The sequence below is a fragment of the Bos indicus genome, chromosome 21, assembly GCF_029378745.1.
Source record: "Bos indicus isolate NIAB-ARS_2022 breed Sahiwal x Tharparkar chromosome 21, NIAB-ARS_B.indTharparkar_mat_pri_1.0, whole genome shotgun sequence".
In the NCBI taxonomy this organism is placed as follows: Eukaryota; Metazoa; Chordata; class Mammalia; order Artiodactyla; family Bovidae; genus Bos; species Bos indicus.
The window spans coordinates 60,117,121-60,139,170 of NC_091780.1; the positions used below are offsets into that span (position 1 = coordinate 60,117,121).

General features: G+C 47.2%; 1 protein-coding gene across 8 annotated transcripts in view; it reads right to left on the reverse strand.

The window, feature by feature from the left end:
• CLMN (calmin) overlaps positions 1-22,050 on the reverse strand; it is a 122,128-nt gene that overhangs the window by 13,967 nt on the left and 86,111 nt on the right. For all 8 annotated transcript variants that reach the window (XM_070775637.1, XM_070775635.1, XM_070775639.1 and 5 more), the window contains exons 5-10: positions 21,152-21,244; positions 20,122-20,312; positions 17,912-18,105; positions 14,575-14,657; positions 7,808-9,442; positions 3,825-4,021 (exon numbers count right to left, since the gene is read on the reverse strand). In XM_070775637.1, the coding sequence (XP_070631738.1) occupies positions 3,825-4,021; positions 7,808-9,442; positions 14,575-14,657; positions 17,912-18,105; positions 20,122-20,312; positions 21,152-21,244 (2,393 nt within the window). The remainder of the gene's footprint in view (positions 1-3,824; positions 4,022-7,807; positions 9,443-14,574; positions 14,658-17,911; positions 18,106-20,121; positions 20,313-21,151; positions 21,245-22,050) is intronic.

The window sequence follows — 22,050 nt, forward strand, 5'->3', positions numbered from 1 at the left end:
AGAAAAAAAAAAGTGAGAGATAATTTCAAATAGAAAGCAGACCACATATTCTTAAAAATCATAGGGTTTCAAAGCAGGAGGAAGATTTCTCTTTCCAAACATCCCCCAATCGTCGGACTCACCAGAGGTCGTCTGCAAGCTAAAGTCAGACCTGGACTGGGTCCTGGGACCCGGACTCCCTCTGCAGTGCTCCGTGCATGATGCTGAGGATTTCTGGGTCTGGACCACCTCGTTTCCTTTCATACAAGAGGTGGCGGGTTTTCTAGCTATATCTGTCAGGCTGATGTGGGAAGTATCTCTGATCTTCTAATGAAGCTGCTTCAGTACAGTTAGAACTGGACATGGAACAACAGACTGGTTCCAAATAGGGAAAGGAGTACGTCAATGCTATATATTGTCACCCTGCTTATTTAACTTATATGCAGAGTACATCATGAAAAACGCTGGGCTGGAGGAAGCACAAGCTGGAAACAAGACTGCCGGGAGAAATATCAATAACTTCAGATATGCAGATAACACCACTCTATGGTTCACTCCCAGCTGATTGACCATAGTCAATTAACCGTAGTTGATTAACCGTAGTCAAATAGTTACACCTCTGATCAGATTTCCTCATCTGTGAAATGGATCATCATTCCCACTCCATCTGCTTCTTGGAGCTGTCAGAGATACTAGCATTCCGTAGGTCAAAGTGGTCCTGTCTTGCTGCCCAACAGAAGAATGAGGTGTTGGATGTGGACTGGCCTGATATAGAGACCATCACATCAGTCTCCTCAAGGCAAACCTACTATATGGCATTGTGGGGTCCAGAGAAGAGTTTAGTCCCATTATTGTCAGCCTTGCTATTACCGCTTACGGCTGTCCCCTAAACATCACCAAGCTCTTCCCTTTCTGCGGATGGCACGTTTCCAGCTAACAGGTTTTGAGCACCTACTATGTCCCAGGTGCAGGGCTAGGCCTAGGGAAACTTCAGCTTCATCCTCAATTCAAAGTCTGGGTTAGTTTTTCCTGGCTGGTATCACAGCACAGAGATGAAACAAAATGCACCAACAGAAAAAAAAAAAAAAAAAACACACAAAGAACCCGCTCCTCCAGGAGCCCACATTGAACTGAGAGAGCATGCCCACTCCTTATCATTCCCTACCTCCTGCCCCCAACAAAGAACTTTTATTCCTTGAATGCCGAACGCAAGCCAGGTGCTGCGCTAAATGCTAGGACCATACTGGTCCTAGCTGGCTGGAGCTGGCTGACAATCTAGGGGGAGAGTAGATGATAAATACGTCCTTCCACATACTATTAAAGAAATGACTGCTTTGATCAATGCTGTGAAGAAAGAGAATAGAAGCTAAGAGAACATATAAAGGGGTATCAAAAATAGCCTGGAGGAATCCAAGAGGGCTTCCTGGAGGAAGTGGTAGTGGAGCTGAGACTCGAGAGCAAGATAGAAAACAGGCAGGGGACAGACGATCCTGAAAGGTGAAGGAGATAGGCTGGGGGCATTCCAGGACCTCAACTAAGGCCAGGGTGCTTGGTGCGATGAGGATGGGGAAGGGTGGACAGAGATGAGGCCATGAGGGGTCCTGCAGGCTCTGGGCAAGCGGCCTTTCCGCCTAGACCAACGGGGAGCCACGGGGGTGACTGACAGCCAGGAAAACACCCTGTATTGTCCCTGCGCAGAGAGATAGATGCCCAGGGCTCCGTTCCTTTCTTAAGCCTCAGCCAGGCAATGACCTCCGTCATCAGTGCTCTGGAGTCAGGCTCGGGGGGGTGGGGGGGGCAGTGAGATGCCCTGAGCACAGGATGGGCGTTGGGGTCCAAGTTCCTCCATGCGCATGAGCGCCCCTCCACGTTATCTGATGACATTAGGTATCTAGCTTCCACCTTGGCTAAAATGCTGCATCACAGTTACAGCTTTGCTTAAGTGAGATGGGATGGAGGAGCTGAGATCAGAGTAACACCTTTGCACGAAAAGGTCAGCCCAGCCTCATGCTCACAGACACTGAAATATCGGTTTACTTTTCTCTATCCCTCCCCAGTCCCATCTCCACGGGGTGGGTGTTGCTGGTCCTTCTGATGAAGAGGGACGAACCCAAGGTGCTTGCTTCCTCCCCACCCCCATGCTCCCGTTTCTCCTCCCACCCCCTCCCACTCCATGAATGCTTCCTGAGATGCCTACTATGTGCCAGTTGTTGCTCAGGCTGTTTGTCCCACCTGGAACATCTCTCTCCCTCTCCCAAATGCAAGTCCTGCTCATCCCTTGATGCTGAATTCAAATGATCTCTCAGCACCTAGGCTGCCCTGACCCTCTCTGAGGTCTCATCATAAATCCCTACTTGCCTCTTATACCCAAGGGGCCCACCCAGTCCCAGCAGGATAGATGGAGCACTCCCTGTCTCCTTCCAGCTGAGGGCTCCTGGAGGGCAGAGCTGTGGCCGGTGTCTTCCAGAGTCCCCAAGTCTAGCGGGCTCCATCACACATACATGACGGCTCAAAGGCTGCTAAGGCTGATCTGCTTAGGGAGAAGGGGGCAGTCTGGCATCTGACTAGTGGCCCCTCCCGAGTTGGGGTGGAGTAGATGACAGCCCTGGACCACCTGCCCGGGAGTGCTCATCTGCATTTAGAGCAGGGTCAGGTCCAGCCGCATAGACGTCTGCTGGCCAGTCACGGCCAAGGGCAGGGAGAAGGACTTACAGTCATAGGCTAAGTTGGCAGCTGCCTCCCATTGTGCCTTGTGTCTCCTCCCCTGGGCTCCCATCTGCTCTTTGTCCCCCAAAACCCAACATGGGAGCCAGGTGGAGGGGAAGTGGGAAGCAGGGCACTGGACAGCCCCACCCTCTGGTTCTCCCTCTATGGGCTTCAAGACCCCCTCCACTCCCGCAATGATTATCTCAATCATTTCCCTCTGTGGTCAGCATGGCTCACCCAGCACAGGCAACGTGGGGTCACAGAAGGAGTGAGGACTTCTGACAGGTCTGGGTCCAAGACCCCCAGCTCTGGCATCTCCTAAGCTGGGAGGTACCCCCCAAGCTTCCTAATGATGCACAGTCGTACCTGCCTGCCTATCAGGGTGCCCACGAGAATTGATGAACCAATGTAAGGGAAATGCCTGAATACACAAGGGCTGGTACAAGCTGATGGTAAATGTGATGATGAGTGAAGGTGGGGAGAGACCAGGGTCTTCTGACATTCAGCAGTTAAACATTTTCCCTGGGAATAATCCGGACCATCTAGTGGCCTCCGAGTGACAGAGCAGATGTGTGTTACAGGCTTCCTAGCAGTTTAAGTTCATTATCCTCCCTGCCTCCCCCTCCCCTCGGGTAAATCGACCATCCTTACTGCCTTGGACCCAAACTCGTGGGTGAAGCTGTCATATTAAATCTAGCTTCCATGCAACAGTGATAAATGGTTCCCTTCACGCATATTCAGCACATCCCTTCCGATTCTGTAAGATGCTCCTAAACGGCTAAGTTTGGTCTCTACCTACACTGACTGGTAGTTATCATGGACTAAGGGTGGCAGGGTCAAGTCTATTACCTCTCATCCCCACCCCTACCTACGGTTCAGCCATCTCTCTGCTTGCTGCCCATTTCCACCCAGAGCTGCTGGCGGTGAGGAGAGAAGGTGAGGTGCAGGTCCTCCTGGTTTTGAGGGGAGGTCCTTGGGGGAGCCCATGTGTGGAGAAGGAGCACTTTGTCTGAATCTGTTTCCCTTGCTGTCCAGCCCTGCCCCCACATCCCCATCCAATCAGAAACCGGAAGTGGGATGAGATTAGAGAGTAGCTCCCCAGGCAGGGGCTCTGGGGCGAGAAGATGTTAATAAAATACCTGGAAAGGACCTTGTGGTCACCGGTGTCTTCTTCCAGGTCATCTGAGGAGCGAACAGTTCCAGGTGCTACAAATATTGAGCTTTCTACGTGGTCCACATGTTTCCTTTTCTCCTTTTTTTTACTGCTGATCGATTCTTCCATTACCTTTTCCTCTAAGGGGCTGGCTAAGTTTTCCGAGTTTGGGGATTCCTGGGACTGAAGGACAAGACAACCGAATACAAGTCAGCATTTTATGCCGCGACGTGGAGTGCGTGACACCACCCAGCAGCAACCTGCTCCACCTTCACTCCAAGGCCCAGCTAAGGTGCCCCCTCCAATCCTGCCACTCCCGTGGGGTCCTTCCAGCACAGCCCAGGGTGGAGGAGAAACCCGCCAGAATGCCTGCTCCCTGTGCAGAGTGCCAAACGCTCCAGACTGATGGATCAAAACAGCATGGGTTTTCCAGTCAGTAAGACCTGGTTTCAAATCTTGGCTAAGTCAGTTCTCTGACCTTGAGTAACTGACTTGATCCCTTTGATCTTCAGTTTCTCTGTCTGTCAAATGGGTATAATAATTATCAGCCTCTGATAAAGTGCTTATACCACTGTGGTTCCTATAAATGATGTCCCCCACAGCGGGCAATGGTTAGACCCTTCACACAGCTATCATCCACTTAACAGAAGAATGGCTACTGGAGGCCATGGGAGCCAAGGGTTGTAAAGGTGGCCCCTGTGTTTGAGGAGATGAGTCTTCACTGTGCTTTTAGCCAAAGGTGGATGGCAGCGCAACCTCCGTTGCATTTACATAATAAGGAGGATTCTTTGACCGTCAACCCCACCAAGCTCTCTCACATGAAATTAAGAAGCGTGGGAATTGTTGGCGATACCTCTCAAGAATTCCGACATGGGCTGGAAAAACTTGCTCAACAGGTATTCTAATAAGAGGATCATCGTGGCCAGACCCCTGAGGCCCAGGAGAACAAAGCTCCCTGCAGATATTAAACCCGCTCTCAGCAAGCTGAAATGCCAGTTCCTCCATCATCAGTGAGCAAATGCTACCTTTCTGAAAGGTGAGATGAGGAGAGGACTGATTTTCTTAAAGACTAGAAGCCAGAACTTGGCATTTTCTAGTCCATTTAGAAGATAGTGTTTTTCTTTTCTTTTCAAAGGAAGGCCGGGTATGGGAGAAATTCTCCATCCATGTCATCTTCTTTGTCAGGAAACAAGACTCCCAGACCTCACCTGTCATCCTGGGCCTCACCGCTTCCCCTCCCCGGCCCTGCTCACTCACTGGGATCAAGGCCTGGCTACATACCCTTGGGAGCCAATTACAAGGTGTGTTTGGAAGGAGTGGGCACCTGCTGGTTGGACGGGTGAGCACCGGAGGAAGCAGCCCAGTGATGAGCGATGCGGGCGGATGCCCACCCCGGAACCCAGAAATGCAAGCTCGCCCCAAGCTCTCCTGCAGCTCAGCATAAAACAGATGCAAACCTAGATCTCCGGAAGCCCTTCCCAGTCCAGGGCTCTTCCAACCTTGTCCCAAACCATCTGTCCACATGCTGGCTACACACACAGGCGCAAAGCCTGCCTTTGGAAGCAGAAGACAGTGAAGTGCCTCATCTACGCGTCCGCACTCAGTCACCGGGGGAGGAGACTGAGGCGCTCATTAGTCATTTTCCAACCTTCTTTTTTTTTTTTTTTTTTTAATTTTCTTGGCCGTGCAGCAAGGCTGTGGGATCTTCGTTCCCCGACCAGGGACTGAACACACACCCCTTGCACTGGAAGCTCAGATTCTTAACCACTGGACCGCCAGGGATGTCCCCTCATTAGCCATTTTAAGTCACACAGAGGGGCAGAGAGGCAACTCAGGCCCTCTCCTCACCACCCACTTGGTCCCCTTTCTTTTGCCCGAAAAGAAATTTTCAGCCTCTAACGGTTCAGAGAATCATCCCAGTTGCTGTTGTCATCCCCAACCTGGGGACCCTGAGACCTACTGAGGGGCATTTCCTACCCCGCAGGATTTTTGGGGTCTCCCACAGGATAAGCCTGCTCTGACAGACAGCAGACGGCCGGGGAGGGGCAGGAAGGCAGGACTGGGCTCCTCTCCCTAAGGCAGAACAGTGGCAGGCAGGTCGCTGGCACCTATGAGCCACCCAGCCCTCTCCTCCAGCCAAAGCCAGAGAGTGGGTGCTCGGCCCCGAAGAACTGGTCAGGCCATGCTTGGCTTCTACGCCGTCAGGGCCAGAGAACACTGCTCCACCCCCCAGCGCTCAGGCAGGGGCTCCCCTCCACTGTCTGGAGTTGGCAAAGCCACAAATGACGCTATCGATTCTGGCCCGTCTAAACCCTAAATGTCTGGTTTTTAAAAATTAATTCATTCGTCGATTTGGCTGCTCTGGGCCTTAGCTGTGGAACGCGAGATCTTTGGTTGCACCGTACGAACTTTTAGCTGCGGCAAGTAGGATCTAGTTCCCTGACCAGGGATGGAAACTGGGCCCCTTGCACTGGGAGCTTGGAGTTCCAGCCACTGGACCACCAGGAGAGTCCCCTAAATGTCTTCTGTATGCCCGCGTGCTCAGTCACTTCAGTGGTGGTCAACTCTGTGCGACCCTATGGACTATAGCCCACCAGGCTCTTCTCTGTCCATGGGATTCTCCAGGCAAGAATACTGGGGTGAGTTGTGTGTTCTCCTCCAGGAGATCTTCCTGATCCAGAAATCGAACCCGGGTCTCCTGCATTGCAGGCAGGTTCTTTACCGCTGAGCCAACAGGGAAACCCCCTAAACGTGTTTTAAGGTTACTCAGATTCCCTTTCTGCAGCCTCCCCGGAGGGCAAGGCTTTCTTGTTCCTCCGAGCACCTCTGGGCCCTCACTGGATCCTGTCTTGACTCTCCATCAGCTCAGGGTTTAATTTACCTGTCCTCACAGGGCACCCCAAACTGCCATTCAGTGCACATTGACAGCAGCTTTGCAGGCCCTGTCAGGCTGGCCTCTGGAGCCCAGAGATGAATACACAAATGCTCCCTCTTTACTGGCAGAGAAAATTACAACCCATGAGACTCAAAAAGAGTCCAACATGACTGAGCAACTAAGCATGCAAACACACAAACACACAAACAGGTGGTAGGCAAAGGCCTCCAGATAGGGGAGCAACTCCAGCAAAGCCTGGAGGCAAAGGAGCATCTGGGAGGCGGGGAAGAGGCAGCTGTGTCTGGAGGGGCAGGCGGGGAAGGGGACCCTACACCCTCTCACCGCTCACTCTGGGGGCCCCTTTAGAGCTGCTTGGCCAGGTGAAGGCAGACTCAAGGTGGCAGACAGCGTGTGCCTGGCTGCTCCAGCTCAGACGTGCGTGTCCTTCCCTGGCCTTGTTTATACAACCCAATTCTAACAGCAGGAGCCAAACTATCATGCCAAACAGATAACAGGCCTTGAAATATCAAGGCTGGGGTCCAGTGTGAGGTCTGGCTTGGTTTTCCCAGCTGCTGGAGGAGAACGGGCTGCAGTTGACTCAGTGCAGAAGAGGCGGAGCTGTGATCACTAATGAAAATGATTTCTGATATCACTACGCTGGGACTCCCCCACTGCCACCAAGCATGACCTCAGTTTATCTCCCAGGCAGCCTGTGGGCAGGGCCAGGACTACGGGGAGGCCAGCAAGGTGTCCAGAGTGCCAAACTGGACCAGTGTCCCTCTCAGATACTCACCTAGCCCTATGCCTGAGCCTGGAGTGAATTTCTCCCTAAATTCTAGACCTGGGATGCCTGTGCGGGAAGCTGCATTTCTCTGTTTTATGGAGGAAGAAGGGGAGTTTAGGAGAAGGAAATAGCAACCCACTCCAGTATTCTTGCCTGGAGAATCCCATGGACAAAGGAACCTGGCAGGCTATAGTCCATAGCGTCACACTGGGTCGGACCCAACTGAAGCGACTTAGCACGCACGCACAGGGATATTTGGGAAGAAGCACAGAATTCCCCACGCAGGGTTTCCAACTCCATAGTCACATACCTGATGGCCCTGCACGGGGACGCTGTCTTTGGCCTCCCTTTGCTGGTGGTCCTCAGGCGAGGGTTGGGGAGAGGGTTCCGAGGCGGGACTGGCATCCTCCGCGATGCTGGCCTGGGGGAGGTCCTCGCCCAGCCCGGAGAAGCTGAAGCTGCTCTGGGAGGCCTCGGCCTCCTCGGGCTCGTCCTCCCTGGCCCCCAGGTCCAGCAGATAAGCCTCCGGTTCTTCCAGGTCCATCTCTTCGTTTTTCAAATCCTCCGAGCCTTCCGCGTAAGCCTCCAAAACCGCCGCCAGGGGCACCTCGTAATGCGGGTAGTAGAAAAGGTCATGGGGGATGACGGAAATCTTGGAGAGCGGGGGAGACGGCTTAAAGTCCAGGCCCTCCTCGCTGGGGCTGCGGAGGGTCTCCAAGCTGACGCTGCTGCTTGGCGGGTTGGAAGGCAATTCTCCCCCGAGCCCGCGGAGGCACTCGGCTTCCCCTTCCTCCTCGCCCCGACGGCGGCGTCGGAAGGACTTGCGCTTGGCCTTCTCATACACCTCTGGCTTTTTATCCACCAGGGCCTCCTCGGGGGCCAAAGAATAGCCTTGGTCTTGGTCTCCAGGGTCCTTGTGAGGGTCAGGTTGGTCGAGCTTCACTGGAGCCTTATCCGAATCTGTCTTCTTGTGGGCGGATTTCCCTCTCCGTTTGCCCAACCTCTCCGGGTGATCCTCCGACAGCTCCTCCTCTGCAGGTTTTTTCTCATGAGGCGAAGGAACCTCGTTGAAAGCCTGGCTGGTGGAGGCAAAATCGATGAGGTCGCTGTTAAACTTTGAGGCTTTTAATGGTATGGCTTCAAAATAGTCTTCTTTATCCATCGCTTCTACCGTCAGCAGCTTCACCTTGATCTCCACGGCACTGGCCATAACGGTGTTCTGTCCCGGGGGTGAGGGGAGATGGCCTTCGTCCCCAGGGCTGGATGCCCTCTCCGAAGCCCCATTCCAGGGGGGAGAGGTCCAGGAAGTCGGAGGATGACTAATCTCACCATCCACCGAGGACATGTCGCCAGGGACCTCGTTGGAGGCTACTTCCAGGATCTCCGGCGCCTCCCGTTTCGGTGTTTGTTCAGCAGCATCAGCCGCCAAGACCCGTTCATCCTGCTTGGACGACTCCTTGCTCTCTCCGGGGCTCCCTTCAAAGTGCAGGTCTGCACTGTAGAAAGGGTCCTGACTGCAGGAGGCATCCTTGTAGGTGTCAGCCTCAAAGTGCACCGTCTTCTTGATTGGCAGAGAGTTGGACCTCCGGCTGTCCTTTCTGGATGATAGGATGGAAGATTCTGGAGCCGGTTCACTGGTGCTGTTGAGCTTCCCGGGGATCCCTTGGAGAACCTGCTCGATGATCTGGTTCATGAACTCGGAGGAGCTGTCCACCAGCTCCTGGCTGGAAACGCCACCCAGCCAGGGCTCCTTAGCGTCCTCAGGCTTGTCACAGACGAAGACTTTGGAGGGAGGCGGGTGGCTGGCCTCATGGTTGATGGTGTAGGCTCGCTCCCCGTCCTCGGTCAGAAGGAAGACGGCGCTCTCTTGTTCCGAAGGGGTTTCTTTGATGCGAACGAAGGTGGATTCTATAGGGGCTTCTTTGTCAGAATCCACAAAATCCTCCTACCAAGAAACACAGGGCACCATGAAATTATCAGTGTCTAGGTGCCACGTAGAGTCCCCTCTCAAAACACAAAAACAAACCAGCAAGAGCACTTCAGAATGAATGGAAGTATAGATGGGCAAATGACTGTTGTTCCTGCTGAAATGTGAAAACGTCAGATAAGTTAAAGAGAAGGTCATTTTCGAAGCTATGACTGCAAAGACATCTCAATGAACTGAACTCTGGAGAAGGATGGGCCCTTTCTAAGCGAGGAGATTATCGGCAACCTCATACCTGTGGGCCACTGCCTAGTCTGGGTACGGATGAGAAGTGAACCCACCTGAGATAAGGAAAGAGCAGCTAAATCTTTACTGATTGTCGGGCTGGTGTGAGACATTGAATCCAGAAGGGCCTCAAACACGAAAAACCACTTCTGTTCATATACTAGTTTTCCCACACAGGGACTCCTGTTAAGCACGGTGCGGCTGAACTATTTACAGAAGCCAAGACACAGAAGCAACCTAAGTGTCCATAGACAGATGAATGGATAAAGAAGATGTGGTACATCTATACAATGGAATACTACTCAGCCATATAAACAAATGACATAATGCTATTTGCAGCAACAGGAATGGACCTAGACATTATCATATTAAGCAAAGGCAGAGAAAGGCAAATACCATGTGATACCACTTATATGTGTAATCTCAAATGTTACATAAACGGACTTATTTACAAATCAGAAACAGACCCACGGCCACAGAAAACAAACTCATGGTTTCCAAAGAGGGAAGTGGGGGAGGGATAAATTAGGAATTTAGCACTAGCAGATACAAACTACTATATATAAAATAGATAAAACAGATAAGCAACAGGATCTACTTTATAGCACTTAATATAGGGAACTATAGTATCTTGTAATAAACCATAATGGCAAAGAATTTAAAGAATATGTATGTACAGAGATCCATATACATATATAACTGAATCACTTTGCCGTATAAGAGAAACTAACACAACATTGTAAAGCAATTATATTTCAATTTAAAAAAAAGATGCAGCTGAGAGCAGGGCTGAAAGTAGAGAGCAATCTTGGTGGTTCTGCAGTGCTTGGCTCCCAATGTACTGGTGGGGAGAGTGGATTGGTCTCATTCTAAAACTAGTTGAAATCAGAGAGCTGAAATTAAATAAAACTGCAACAGAGTCCTTATCAAGTTCCGAGAAGGTCAAAATGGTCAGCTCCTGGTCATAAGTCCTTGTTTGGGAAAGGGTTACATTCTCTGGGGGTGGGGGAAATATCATGTACCTCATCACATATCAGATATGGCATAAAATTAAAGTTACCTAGCACCCTGATTTTTTTTCTTAATATAACCAGGGTTTCACTCTCTGTCCTTTTCAACTGAAGTAGGACATTTCATTCATACATTTCAGTATAGTCATTCATTTCCAGCTGTACATAGGATGAGGACAGGTCTGATCCATGAACATGTCTTAAATGAGTGGGTTTCTGTATTTTAGGATTATAAACATTTTTCATTATTGGAAAGTGTAATGAGGACCTTCTGCAGAATCATTTAGAACCCAAACCACCAGACACAATTTTTATAGTGTCTGTATATTTGTGATGCAAGGTCTTGTAAAGGTTTTTACTGAAAACTACCATTAACCAGTCTCTCTTACTGACAATAAATTATTAATAAAATTTAAAAAAAGATACAAAGAAGCAAACAAAGAGATCCATAATCGAGAGAAACATTAGTCATTAGAAGCAGACCCAAAGATAACCCAGGGTTAGAATTAGCATAAAGACCATAAAACAACCGTTTAACCTACACCTCAAGAAACACAAAGGTCATTCTTCAGGCTAAAAAGAAACAATCACAGATGAAACCCTGGATCTGGAATAGGGGAATGAGAAGTACTTAAAACGGTAAATGTATAACTGATATAAAAGATGATCTTAAAAGTTTTCTTAAAAAGTCTCCTGCTTACAGCAAAAATAATAACAAACCATGGCAAATTAAAGTATACAGAAGCAAAGCAAATGACAATAATAGCAAAAGGAAGGGAGAAGAAAAGTGAGTGGAATCAAATAGCTGCATATTCAAAAATATATAAAATACGTACCTATTTAAAATTGTACAATGAGGGACTTCTCTGGGGATCCAGAGGTTAAGAATCTGCCTTGCAATGCAGGGGATGTGAGTTCAATCCCTGGTCAGGCAACTAAGATCCCACAGGCTGAGGGGCAACTAAGCATGCAAGCCACAACTACTGAGCCCGTGTGCTCTGGAGCCCATGTGCCACAACTAGAGAGCCCGTGTGCCACAACTACTGAGCCTACACATCACCATTAGAGTCCGTGCACCACAAAGTATCCCCCGTGATGCAGGGAAGATCCTGAGGCAGCCAAATTAAAAAATAAAAGTTACCTAATAGTAGTCCAAGGTAGATTGAGGTATGTTCAAGATGAGTATTATAATCCCTAGGGAGAACTACTAAAGAGATAAACAGATGTGGCTAAAAAGCCAACAGAGGAGATAAAATGGAAACCAAAAAACAATTGAACAATCCAAAGAAAATGAGAAAGGAAGAATAAAGCAGCATAAAACAGACAGGACCAGTGGAGAACAACAATAAGATGGCAGATTACATCTATGTAAATGGGCAAAAAATACACTAATAAAGTGACACGCTAATAATTCTTGTCAAAATGGATAAAAAACAAGACCCAACACTAAGGTATTTTTACAAGAAACATTCTTTAAATATAAGCACACCTACACTGAAAGGAGAAAGATATTAACAGAAAATGATAAATCATACAAATACTAACTTATGATAGCTCCTATATTCCTATCAAATTTACTCCATGATGAAACAAAACAAAAATAAAATGATGACCTCAAAGAGAAACAACAATCCTTAATGTATATGCATTTATGGCATAGCTTCCACACACACAAAGCAAAATCTGACAGAACTAAGAACAATAAAGTCACAATCATAAGTCAGAGGTTTTTAACTTTTCTCCCTCACACTCATTGATAGGAAAAGAAAAGAAAAAAAGGGCACTTCTCTAGAGTATTAGAACAGCATATTAACCAACTCAGCCTAATTGACTACTGACGCTTTCACTGTACAGGACACGTTTTTTCAAATGCATATGGTACATTTACCCAAGTAAACCATATGTCAGGGCATAACGCCAGGCACAGTGTCTGGCACACGACCAGGGCTTAATGAATATTTATTAAAGTGTACTACAGTCAGCTGAATTACTAAACTTAAAAAAACAACAGTTCGACAGGAGTCTGGATCAGCTGGGATGCCTCATCTGTATCCCCTAGGGATGCAAACAGACCGTTCTTAGGGGATGCCCTGTGCTGTGTGGGTCAGGGGGACTTTCCCCATGTGTTCTATCTTGCTTGACCCCTCCTTCCCCAGCCCCAGTCTCTGACCCCAGCACTGGGGAGATTCAAGTGTCAGATTTGCTGAATCCAAGCTATGACCTTGACTCACACACACATCATAAATTTTAGTTGATTTCAAACTCTGCCTAGGTTGAAGAGCTCAGGACTAATAAAAGCCCCGGTCCCTAGTATTTCCAAATTTCATAATGAAGATTAAATTAAAGAATGACATTAATATCACCATTTTTTGAGCATCAACTGTGGGGAGATTCAAGTGTCAGATTTGCTGAATCCAAGCTATGACCTTGACTCACACACACATCATAAATTTTAGTTGATTTCAAACTCTGCCTAGGTTGAAGAGCTCAGGACTAATAAAAGCCCCGGTCCCTAGTATTTCCAAATTTCATAATGAAGATTAAATTAAAGAATGACATTAATATCACCATTTTTTGAGCATCAACTGTTGTGCCAACAGGACTTTACATATCTATTTACTCTTCACATAACCCTGAAAATGTGGGTCATATTTCCATTTTACAGATGGCATCTCATACAGACAGGTATCAGAGAGATTAACTAAACAGCTCAAGGCCACAAAGCTTCAAGTGGCAGAGCTGACATTCCAGCCCATGGAATGCCTGCTTCTAAAGCACCCTGGAAAGTGATCTGTGGCCCAGAAACAGACGGGAAACACACACGTAGGGAGCCTGGAGAGGATCCAGCCTGGCTCTTCTGAGTTGTGCACAATGGGGTCTCAGTTTTAGCCATATGTTGTAAGGAATCTAAATGCCTGAGCTTTGGAACCACAGAGAACTGAGATCAAACCCCAGCTCTGCACTTGGCAGCTGGGCAACCCTGGAGAGGTCTTTAAGCCTCTTTGAGCATCCGTTTTCTCTTCTACAAAATGAAAATCATGATACAGAGTCAAGTGGGACTGCAGGGGTGGCAGTCAGCCCAGAGACACACAGGATGCTGACCTGACAAGCCTCCGGCTAAAAGCGCAGCCTGTCCCTCCTGTGAGTATTAGTTCTGTACGATTTTTTTTTTTTTTTTTTTTTTTGGCGGGGCGGAGGGGAGTCTAGTATTTCTAACTACTTGAAACAATAATGTGTTTGTTGACTTGCCACCTGTTTTGTCTATTAGAGCAAAGCTACACAAGGTCAGGGACCTCATCCATCTCAGTGACCGTTAAGCTTCCCTGAGCCAGCCATGGGTGTTCCAATAAAGTAATTTTCCAATAAAGTCAATAAAGGACTGTTGTTACTGTTGTGATAATTATTACTATAATCCTAGGCTTGTGGATGGGTTGGCTGGAGGTTCAACAGAGTCTTGACAACTTCTAAAAGGTCTGATTTTGCTCCAAATAATCAGTCACCAAGTATGCTCAGATTCTAAAAATTAAAAACATGTGCTTGGTCATTGTCTTTAAAATTTTTCACACTCTGATAAAATCTGGTAGACTGCTAAAATGTCCCATCTGACATCTAGAAAATCAAGTCGCTGATTCATATAACAAGCGGGCATCTTAAAAGTTTGGGATGGGGAGAGGTTTGTGAGAGGTGTGCCTGACTTTCCATTCTGCTTTTTACCGGTGCGTACGTTAGCTATGATTTTGAAATGAAAATGTGGCAAGGCACATGAGATCGAGATTCAGTTATTACAGTAGCTAGAACTCATCATCTCATGATGGAAATGTACAGTTTCTGAATTATAGGTAAGGAAAACAGACATACGGCTTCCAACTCCGGGAAATGTTCTAGAAACTGAGCCACGTAAGTCACGATGGACTGCTCATCTGGTGTGTCAACCATGATGTCTGTTAAGAGAAACAGAGGAGTTAGAAGGACATGTAAAACACAGGTTGTATTTTATTTATTTTTACATTTTTTTAATTTTTAAATTTTTTCCAGCTTTATCGAGGTATAATTGACAAATGAAAATTGTATATATTTAAGGCGTACAATATGATAGTCTGACATACACAGACATTGTGAAATGATTCTCACAATTAAGTTAATTTACACATCTATCATCTCACACAGTTACTTTATTCTGATGTGCTAAGAAAACTTAAGATCTACTCTTTTAGCAAATTTCTGGTAGACAATAAGTGTTATTAACTATAGTTACTATATTGTATGTTAGACTTCTCCAGAACTTACGAGAGTTTGTACATTTCTCTACTTTTTCCACTGCCAACCCCCAGCTCCTGGTAACCATCATCATACTCTCTAGTTCTATGAGTTGGACTTTTTTAGGTTCCACATATAAGTGAGATCATGTAGTATTTTTCTGTGATTGGCCTATTTCAGCGTAATGTCCTCCAGGTTCATTCGTGTTGTTGCAAATGACAGAATTTCCTTCTTTCCGTGGCTGAATGATATCTCATTGTATATACATGGCATTTTCCTTATCTATTCATCCACTAATGGACACTTAGGCTGTTACTATGCTTTAGCTACTGTGAATAATGCTGCGATGAACACTAGTGTGCAGATATTTCTTCAAGACTGCAATTTCCTTTCCTTTGGTTTTATTTTGTTTGTTTTGGGGGTTTTCTGGGGTCTTTTTCACTGCACTGTGCAGCTTATGGGATTTTAGTTCCCTGACCAGGGATTGAACTCTGGTCCACAGCAGGGAAAGCACCAAGTCTTAACCATTGGACCACCAGGGAATTCACAAGCTTGTTTCCTTTAAATTTAATTTCCTTTGACTATATGTTCAGTAGAAGGTTTGCCAATAGTTTGGCCACCTGATGCAAACAGCCTACTCACTGGAAAAGGCCCTGATGCTGGGGAAGATTAAGGGGAGGAGGAGAAGGGGGTGACAGAGGAAGAGATGGTTGGATAGTCATGTTCATGACTCAATGGATATGAACTTGGGCAAACTCTGGGAGACACCAAGGGACAGGGAAGCCTGGCGTGCTGCAGTCAATGGGGTTGCAAAGAGTCAGACATGACTGAGTGACTGAACAACAACAGAGAGTTTGCTGGATCACACATATTGTCTTTTTTTATTTTTTGAGGGCTCTCCATGAAGTTTTCCATAAGAGCTGAACCAGTTCACATTCCCACAACAAGAACAGAGTTTTCACATGGGATCTTGGGATGCTTGACGCTGAAGGATCCCACAGACCAGGGAGGTTTTTTCTCTTTATTTCACATGTCAGGAAATTTAAGCCCTTTAAGTGAAGGGGGATGATTTGAGTAGTAAAGCCTCACACTTGGCTAATGAGCAGAGAAGCTGGGATGGAGAATCCTAGACTCCCTGCACCCAAGATTCTGTTATTCCCGGCTGGCCAAGTCCCTCCCTGTGAGTGGCCAGTTCACGGCCCATCCCATCAGTGAGTCTGTTGAGCTGAGACCCTTACACACTGCCAGAGAGAATCCTAAATAAGCCTGACCCACGTGGAATATGATTTGATAGAGATAACCAAGTGCCTTAAAAAGGCGTGTACTTTCTAGCTGCATCATTCCACAGATGGGACGTGGTCCCAGAGGAAATAATCTGAGATGCACACTGAACTTTATCTAATAAGATGTTCATTGCAGCATTATATACAAGACTACGGAGAAGGCAATGGCATCCCACTCCAGTACTCTTGCCTGGAAAATCCCATGGACGGAGGAGCCTGGTAGGCTGTAGTCCATGGGGTCGCTAAGAGCTGGACACAACTGAGCGACTTCACTTTCATTTTTCACTTTCATGCATTGGAGGAGGAAATGGCAACCCACTCCAGTGCTCTTGCCTGGAGAATCCCAGGGATGCCGGGGGCCTGGTGGGCTGCCGTCTATGGTGTCGCACAGAGTCAGACACGACTGAAGCAACTTAGCAGCATACAAGACCATTCCAAAACAACCTGAACATCTACCAGTGGTAAAGAGTTAAGTACACTTTGGTATGCCCACTAGATGGACCATTATGCAGCCAGTAAAAACATAATGAAGACATCCTAGCAGCATGAAAAATATTTACATCACAATTATAATGTTTAGGTTAAAAAAAGGAAGATACACGTTATGTGGTATCCTGGATGGGAGGGGAGTTTGGGGAAGAATGGATACATGTATATGTATGGCTGAGTCCCTTTGCTGTGTGCAGCTGAAACTATCACAGTATTATTTGTTAATTATTTGCTGCTGCTGCTGCTGCTAAGTCGCTTCAGTCATGTCCGACCCTGTGCCACCCCATGGATGGCAGCCCACCAGGCTCCCCCGTCCCTGGGATTCTCCTGGCAAGAACACTGGAGTGGGTTGCCATTTCCTTCTCCAATGCATGAAAGTGGAAAGTGAAAGTGATCTGCGTAGCTACCAACCAAGTTCACAGCCTGCAGCTCCCTGTGCTTCTTTCCATTGCTACCCATTTTGCTGTTTAAGTGTCAAGACGTCTCATATCATTTTGATTTTTTTATGTTCCACCGCTACTACTTTCTTTTGTATTAAACAAGCATTTCTACTTTAAAAAAAAAAAAAGTTTTTTTTAAAAAAAACCTTTATTTTGTACTGGTTAATTATTTGCTAACCAGTACAAAATAAAGGTTTTTTTTAAAAAAAACTTTTTTTTTTTAAGTAGAAATGCTTGTTTAATACAAAAGAAAGTAGTAGAGGTGGGACATAAAAAAATCAAAATGATATGAGACGTCTTGACAATTAAACAGCAAAATGGGTAGCAATGGAAAGAAGCACAGGGAGCTGCAGGCTGTGAACTTGGTTGGTAGCTACGCAGACGTTCACATGTGATTATCACAGAATCACAAAAATGCATGTTTGTTTCATGCATTTTTCTACATGAGTGTTATATTTCAAAATAAAAAAAGTTCTAAAAGCCTTAAAAAAAAAAAAAACAAAAAAGGAAGGGACAAAGTCATACATACACCGAATGATCCCTATTATGTTAAAAAATTGTATTGAGATATAAGGAAAAACAGTGGGGAAATGATGTCAGTGGCAGGAATATAGGAGATATAAAAATGACTTCGTTAGATGTTTCTGTATTCTCCAGAATTTCCATGTGGACAGAAGGTGTTACAGGTTAAAAATGAGTTATGAGGAAAGAGAGGACCACGGCTACCTTCTGGCTCCAGGAGCCTGGGGATGTGAAGGGCATCGTGAGCGATGCTGAAAGCCTTCTCCAGATTCTCCCGCATGGAGTCTTCCAGCGCCTGCTTCATGTCCACCAGGCTGGGGTCGATGGCCTTGATCACAGCCAGGAAAGCCAGCCCGCTCCGCCAGCTGCCTGCAAAGTCCTGCACCGCCACGCCATACCTGAAGGGAAAGCAGCAGCCACAGGGCAGGTGGGTAATCAGACTCAGGGATGCCTCGCTGGCCTCCGAGTGGGGCTGGGAGCTGCTGACCTGGTGAGGACTCGATGCCCCGGGCCCTGAGTATCAGGACAGCTGCACTGCCCCATCCGTGTTTCCATTTCCGGACAAACCGAACAGGAAGGTTATGTCGCACAAGGAGACATAACAGGAACTTGAGTTCCCCTCCCAGATACATAAATCCTTCATTTAACACGATTCCTTTTATCAGTGATCTTTGAAGTGTAGCAAACACGGGTGTGTTGTGTCATAAAATAGAGCCAAAAAGTTCATGTTCACACCCCGGCTGCCCCTCTGTGCTTCCAGCGCTGTGGCCTTGGGCAGATCACATACCTTTTTAGACTCAAACGTATAAAACAGAGCTGTCATGGGGCAGGATTAGGTTGAACCCGCCCCCAGAGTGGCCGTACCACGTGGACCATGTGTGATGTAGGTGGCCCACAGAAGCCACTCAGTAAGTGCTAGCTAATGTCACGATTAGTAGAAATAAAATTACAACTTTAAAAATGACAAGGAGAGGTCATCCTGTATTCATTTCCTTTAGACTCCATCCCTCGAGAGCCCCTCTTCCTGCTGCCAATTTCCCTACTGGGGTCACTGAACGCTCTTAAAAAAAACACAAATATCTTTTTATTTAGATATTTATGGAGAGTCATAAGAAGTTGCAAAAGCAGTACAAAGAGCCCTTGGTACACATCATCTGCTTCCCTCAACACAGGGTCTTATGTTAGAGGCGAGGGTCATCAGAACCAGACACGGATGTGGATCCAGGGCTACGAGTCACAGATGAGCCAGGGCTATAAGCCATGTACCAGTGTTTCATCGGTTCACTGTCACAGGTGTGGCAGAAGCGCCAGGACGCTTTGTCTCAAGCACCCATTCCTGTGACCACTGCCACAGCGGTCATACAGACTGTCTCCCCTGAAATACGCTTCCTCTCCATTACAGTCACCCTAACTCCTGGCAATGAGCTCACTTTTGATTTATTTTAAAACAACATTTAATGGTTGTTCACATTAATCAACTCTATCATGTTCAACCCCTTAATCAAAACCCCCAAGATCTAACCTCCCTCCCATCTTTTATTTTTCCTGCCGCCTTTTATTTCCATATACGGGGAAGATGGGATCTGGTGCTAAGTGCTTATGAAGTGCTGGTACTCTGCTTTCACAGAGTTTATTTCATTTAACCCCAACTATCCCATAAGGGGGCGAGTAGTAAGTCACCATCTTATAGGTGCAGCTTAGAGAGGAAACTGATGTACCATGTCTTCCCAATCTGGCAGGGATTAAACACAAGTCCAAGGATTTGGTTCCAGTTCACCTGTCTCAGTGTTGGAAGGGCCAGACTTGACTCTGATAGGTTGCAGCCTTGATTGCTACTCGCTTTTAAGTAGGTACAGACCCTGAAAGATACCCAGAAGCTTAATAATATGCGTGCTAAGTTGCTTCAGTCGTGTCCAACTCTTTGTGACCCCATGAACTGTAGCCCGCCAGGCTCCTTTGTCCATGGGATTCTCTATGCATGAATACTGGAGCGGGTTGCCATGCCCTCCTCCAAGGGATCTTCCTGAGCCAGGGATCGAACTGGCATCTCTTATGGTCTTCTCCACTGAAAGGTGGGTTCTTTACCACTAGCACCACCTGGGAAACCCATAATAATAAACACGTCCATGTTACTAGGATCCAAGGACCAACCCCACTTAGGGATTTAAAGTGGTGAAGGCCCCTTGGATTTCTATCCGAATTCTCTCATCAGATTTCTGCAAACCAAACACTGAGCAAATACAGTTTTGTGTGCAGACAAAGAAAGGACAGAATTCCCTGTTCTGAGAGTTTACGTGAGGCGCCAGGCATATAATGGACACAGAACTGAATACACAGTGATGCCCCCTTCCTCTGCCCTCCTCCCTCTGCCTGGTAGCAGCGCGAGGTGCTGGGGAGCAGGGCATGGGGCTTACTTCCTCGTTTTCCTCTGCACCCAGGCCAACAGCGTCCTGATGGCTTTCCTCTGGTCTTTCACCGAGATTGCCACGCTCCTCTCTGCGGTGGGTGTGGGTGGGAAGGAGGAGTCTGAGTCTGTGCCACCCGAGCCGGGTGACAGGCTGGAGGATGGAGAGTTTCTGCTGAGGTTGCCCGTGAGTTCTTTAATCTGGAAGGGAAATGACATTTCAGACCCAGGAGGCAGACCCAGCATGGGCTCTCTTAGACCCCGGCTGGAGTGTGTCAGTACTCATGATGGCCAGGCTGTTTCGTGTGGCTTGTGCTGCATGCAAGGATGCTTAGCAGGGAGAATCATCTCTTCCTGGAGTCTGTCTAGCTCTGGGCAGAAGCTGCTGCTGAGGGCCTCCTGACCTGGCTCCACCTCTGTGTACATCATTTTTACTCTTGGGAGGGCCATTAAATAGTGAGCCATAATTTTCTCTTTCAAAAGAGGGGGATTTTAGAAGATGAACTATCAGCTTACTCCCTCCTATTCAGGGAAAGAACTTGAGCACAACTCGAAGTAACCCCTTTACACTCGAGCCCCAGACCCTGTCCTTCTTCTATAAAATCTGCATTTTCAGACAGATGCTGAGGGTGTGAAGGCTGCAAGGCCTCCCTGTTACACATGCCTCTTCCTAGAGCTGTCTTTGTAGAGGCTTTCTAGCCATCTCTTATGAACACTTGTCATGTTAGGAGAGTAACTCTACCTAGTTCAATTTTTGGCTGGAAGTATTTCCCTGGCTCTTGGAACCCTTTAGAAGAAAACTACTTTTCCAAGTAAATATTTAACTCTTCAAGTCCCAAGAGAAGAACAGAGCTCACATCACTTTTAGAATCACAGGGACTCAAAATCTTTAGCAACCAAGATTCCTCTGGTTCTTTTCTAGGAAAGAGAAGAGGCAAAAATCTGTCAGAAACGAAATCTCACTGTCTCCCACGATCCGGGCCCCACTCCTGTATTGGCGGAGATGACTGATGTATGTTATGGGAAAGAAGTGATTTTACCTGGAAGAAGAGGATTATGTTCCAAATCAGCCCAAGAACCAAAGAGGGGTTGCCATCTGCTATTTCCGCTGCATCAATGCTAACCAGCTTTACCTGGAGAGAAGCAATGTACGAGCTTAAAGACGGGGTCCAAGTAGGTTGCAGCACTTTATTTCCTGATGCCCTTGTGGGCCTGTTTCTCTTTCTCACCTGTGCTGTTTGGTGATGCCACAGGCCACCTCTTGGGGACCCCAACATGCAAAAGTGTACATAAGTGTGTCTCATAAACAATACACAGTACTTCCCATTATCAGACACTATTCTTAGAGTATTAGCTCTGTTTATTTTCACAACAACCCCACAACACAGATTCTTTTATTATCTCTGTATTTCAGGTGAAGAAATTCCAGAGAGGTCAATGGAAAGTGCCCAGAACACACAGCTAGTAAGAGAGACATCTTTTTCCAAGAACAGATGGTCCATGCCTAGGGTCTGTCTGCATGCTACACTAACAGCACCAAACTTCCAGATTTAACATGTCTTTGGACAAACACAGATTACTGACATCAACGATCATGGCCATGATGGCTAAGACGCTTCAGTTCAGTTGTTCAATTGTGTCTGACTCTTTGTGACTCCATGGACTGCAGCACGCCAGGTTTCGCTGTCCATCACCAACTCCTGGAGTTTGCTCAAACTCATGTCCATTGAGTCAGTGATGCCATCCAACCATCTCATCCTCTGTCATCCCCTTCTCCTCCTGCCTTCAATCTTGCCCAGCATCAGGATCTTTTCCAATGAGTCAGTTCTTCACATCAGGTGGCCCAAGTATTGAAGCTTCAGCTTCAGCATCAGTCCTTCCAATGAATATTCAGGACTGATTTCCTTTAAGATTGACTGGTTTGATCTCCTTGCAGTCC